At 39.8% G+C, this 2,352-nt stretch overlaps 1 protein-coding gene across 1 annotated transcript; it reads right to left on the bottom strand.

The window, feature by feature from the left end:
• Positions 1 to 1,549: 1,549 nt before the first annotated feature.
• LOC149255374 (uncharacterized) lies at positions 1,550 to 2,140 on the bottom strand. The gene has a single exon (XM_089455020.1). It carries the CDS (start codon positions 2,138 to 2,140, stop codon positions 1,550 to 1,552), a length of 591 nt encoding a protein of 196 aa, XP_089311146.1.
• Between the last annotated feature and the right edge of the window lie 212 nt (positions 2,141 to 2,352).

A 2,352-nucleotide genomic window follows, 5' to 3' on the forward strand; every position in this document is an offset into this window, starting at 1 on the left:
CTGCTTGTCACTCAGTTGTACTCCCATGTATTAAGTTGGGAGCTTTCCAATTCTAAACCCCATTGTTCTGGCTAAGAATGCTTGAGCCACCATTGGGGTGTTAAAGAAAAATATTTATGTTTTATCCTTATCTACCTCTCTTCCTGATGCGTTTGTGAATTCTATAAGGATTTCCACTAGTTTCTTTCCTTCCTTAAGATTTGCTTAACTATACATCATTACATCATCTACAAATTGTTGATGTGTAATGGTTAATTCTTCCCCCCATAATCTGAGACCTTTAAGTTCCCCACTGCTTACTCTTGCTTTTATTAATCTGCCTAAACCATCCGCTGCTATTATAAACAGGAATGGTGACAGTGGGTCTCCCTGTCTGAGTCCGCGGGATGGCTTGAAGGTTTCTGTTGGTGTTCCATTCAGCAGTATGGACATGCTTGGAGTGGATATCATTGACATTATCCATGTTGTCCATCTGTCATCAAACCCATATGCTTTTAGGATTCTTTGGAGGTATTCCCAGCTGAGTTTGTCGTAGGCTTTTGCTAAGTCAAGTTTGATCATCATTCCTTTGTTTCTCAACTTCTTTAATGAATGTATCGCCTCTTAAGCAACTATGAACCCATCCACTATCTGTCTTCCTTTCACAAACACTGTTTGTTCTTTTACTATCAATTATGGAAGTATTGGTTGTAATCTTTTAACCATTATGGTGGCTAGAATTTTATAGATTACATTGCATAGGGTTATTGGTCTAAAGCCATTAGGTTCATCAACCTTTTCGACCTTTGGTATTAATGCTAGAAAAGTTGCATTCCATGTTGGGTGCATTCTTTTATTACATCTTGATTCTTCCACTGTGTTTACAATGTCTTGTTTCATAAAGCTCCATGTTGCTTGGAAGAACTTTGTTGTAAATCCATCCAGGCCTGGGGCTTTGTTCTTGGCCATTGTCTTCACTGTATCCTCTACCTCTTTCTCAATGATTACCCTTAGGAGGGCCATGTTTTGCTCCTTGTTTACCCTTTTAGGAATGTATTGACTTATTTTTGCTATCTCCTCTTCTCTATTGCTTTGCATCTCCGTCAATATGCCTTTGAAGTGTTGTATCTGTAAATTTTCCATTTCCTCTTTCTAAGTTACCCTGTTGCCTTGGGTATTTTTTAGGGAGAAATTTATGTTCTTGCATGGCTCTGTGGAAGAATTTTGTATTCCTTTCCCCCTATTTCAACCATTGTACTCTTGACTTTTGCCTCCATAGAATTTCCTCTTGTTTTCTTCTTTCCTCTAATTTGGTTAGCACCCCTCCTTCTTCCTGCGTTAGCTCCTCTGTTCTTCCTTATTCTATTATTTTCCGTTTTATCCTTTTCATTTATGTTTGGAGCTTTTCTTGGTCGTGTTGAATGTTGCCAAATTCTTCTCTGTTCCAGTTCTCGATTTTTCCTTTTAACTCCTTTAATCTTAATTGGAGTGTGTGCATCTTGTTTTTTCCTTTTATTTCCTTTTCGCTATTCTGCCACCAATTTTCCATTTTTTCTATGAAGGTTTGGTCTCACAGCCAAAAGGCTTCAAACCTGAACGGTTTGTGCTGGTTTTGATTATTCATGGCAATTTCAAGTTTTATCGGCGAGTGGTCTGATCCTTGGCATGGTAGGATAGTTGCTTCATAGAATATGTCTTTCCCAAGAAAGTGTTCCATTGCTAGGAACCTATCTAGTCTAGAGGCTATCTGCCTGCTGCCTCCTCTTCTATTATTCCAGGTATATTTTCCATTAATGGTGTTTATATCAATCATTTTTAGGGCTTCCTGGGTTTCCCTGAATCTTTCCATGTCTGCATCCTCCCGTTGCAGTCCGCCCTTCTTTTCCTCGGTAGAGGTGATCATATTAAAATCTCCTGCTATCACCCATAGTTTTTCTATGTGCAGGTTTCCCAACCGTTGCAACTGTGTTAGGAAGGCCTCTCTTTCCACCGGTATATGAGGCCCATAAACCGCCGATACTAAGAACCACTCTCTTTGTCCTATCATTCTGAATCTCCCTGAGAGGATCCTCTTCATTCCTATCCAATGGTCTACAATGACTTCTGCAGGGTTCCACAAGATTGCAATACCCCCTGCACTCCCTTTTGCATCCAGCGTCATGCATTCATAGGTGGGCTTGATTTTTTTAAGAATCTCCTCCATTTTTTCCCCCGTTATTTTTGTTTCTTGAAGCATCATGATTTGGGGTTTTTCTTTTTTAATCCTTTCTGCCAGGTACCTTTGCTTACCCTTGCTGTTAAGCCCCCTGATATTCCATGATGTAATTATCATTGAGAAGGTGGGGTGGTTTGGTGGAATACCACTGAGAGTGG

This window comes from Pinus tabuliformis, chromosome 7, assembly GCF_031772625.1.
Source record: "Pinus tabuliformis cultivar Carrire ecotype Pingquan chromosome 7, CPIR1, whole genome shotgun sequence".
Taxonomy (NCBI): Eukaryota; Viridiplantae; Streptophyta; class Pinopsida; order Pinales; family Pinaceae; genus Pinus; species Pinus tabuliformis.

Coding starts and splice junctions, on each gene's coding strand:
- LOC149255374 (XM_089455020.1), bottom strand. CDS start 2,140: ATGACGCTGGATGCAAAAGGGAGTGCAGGGGGTATTGCAATCTTGTGG.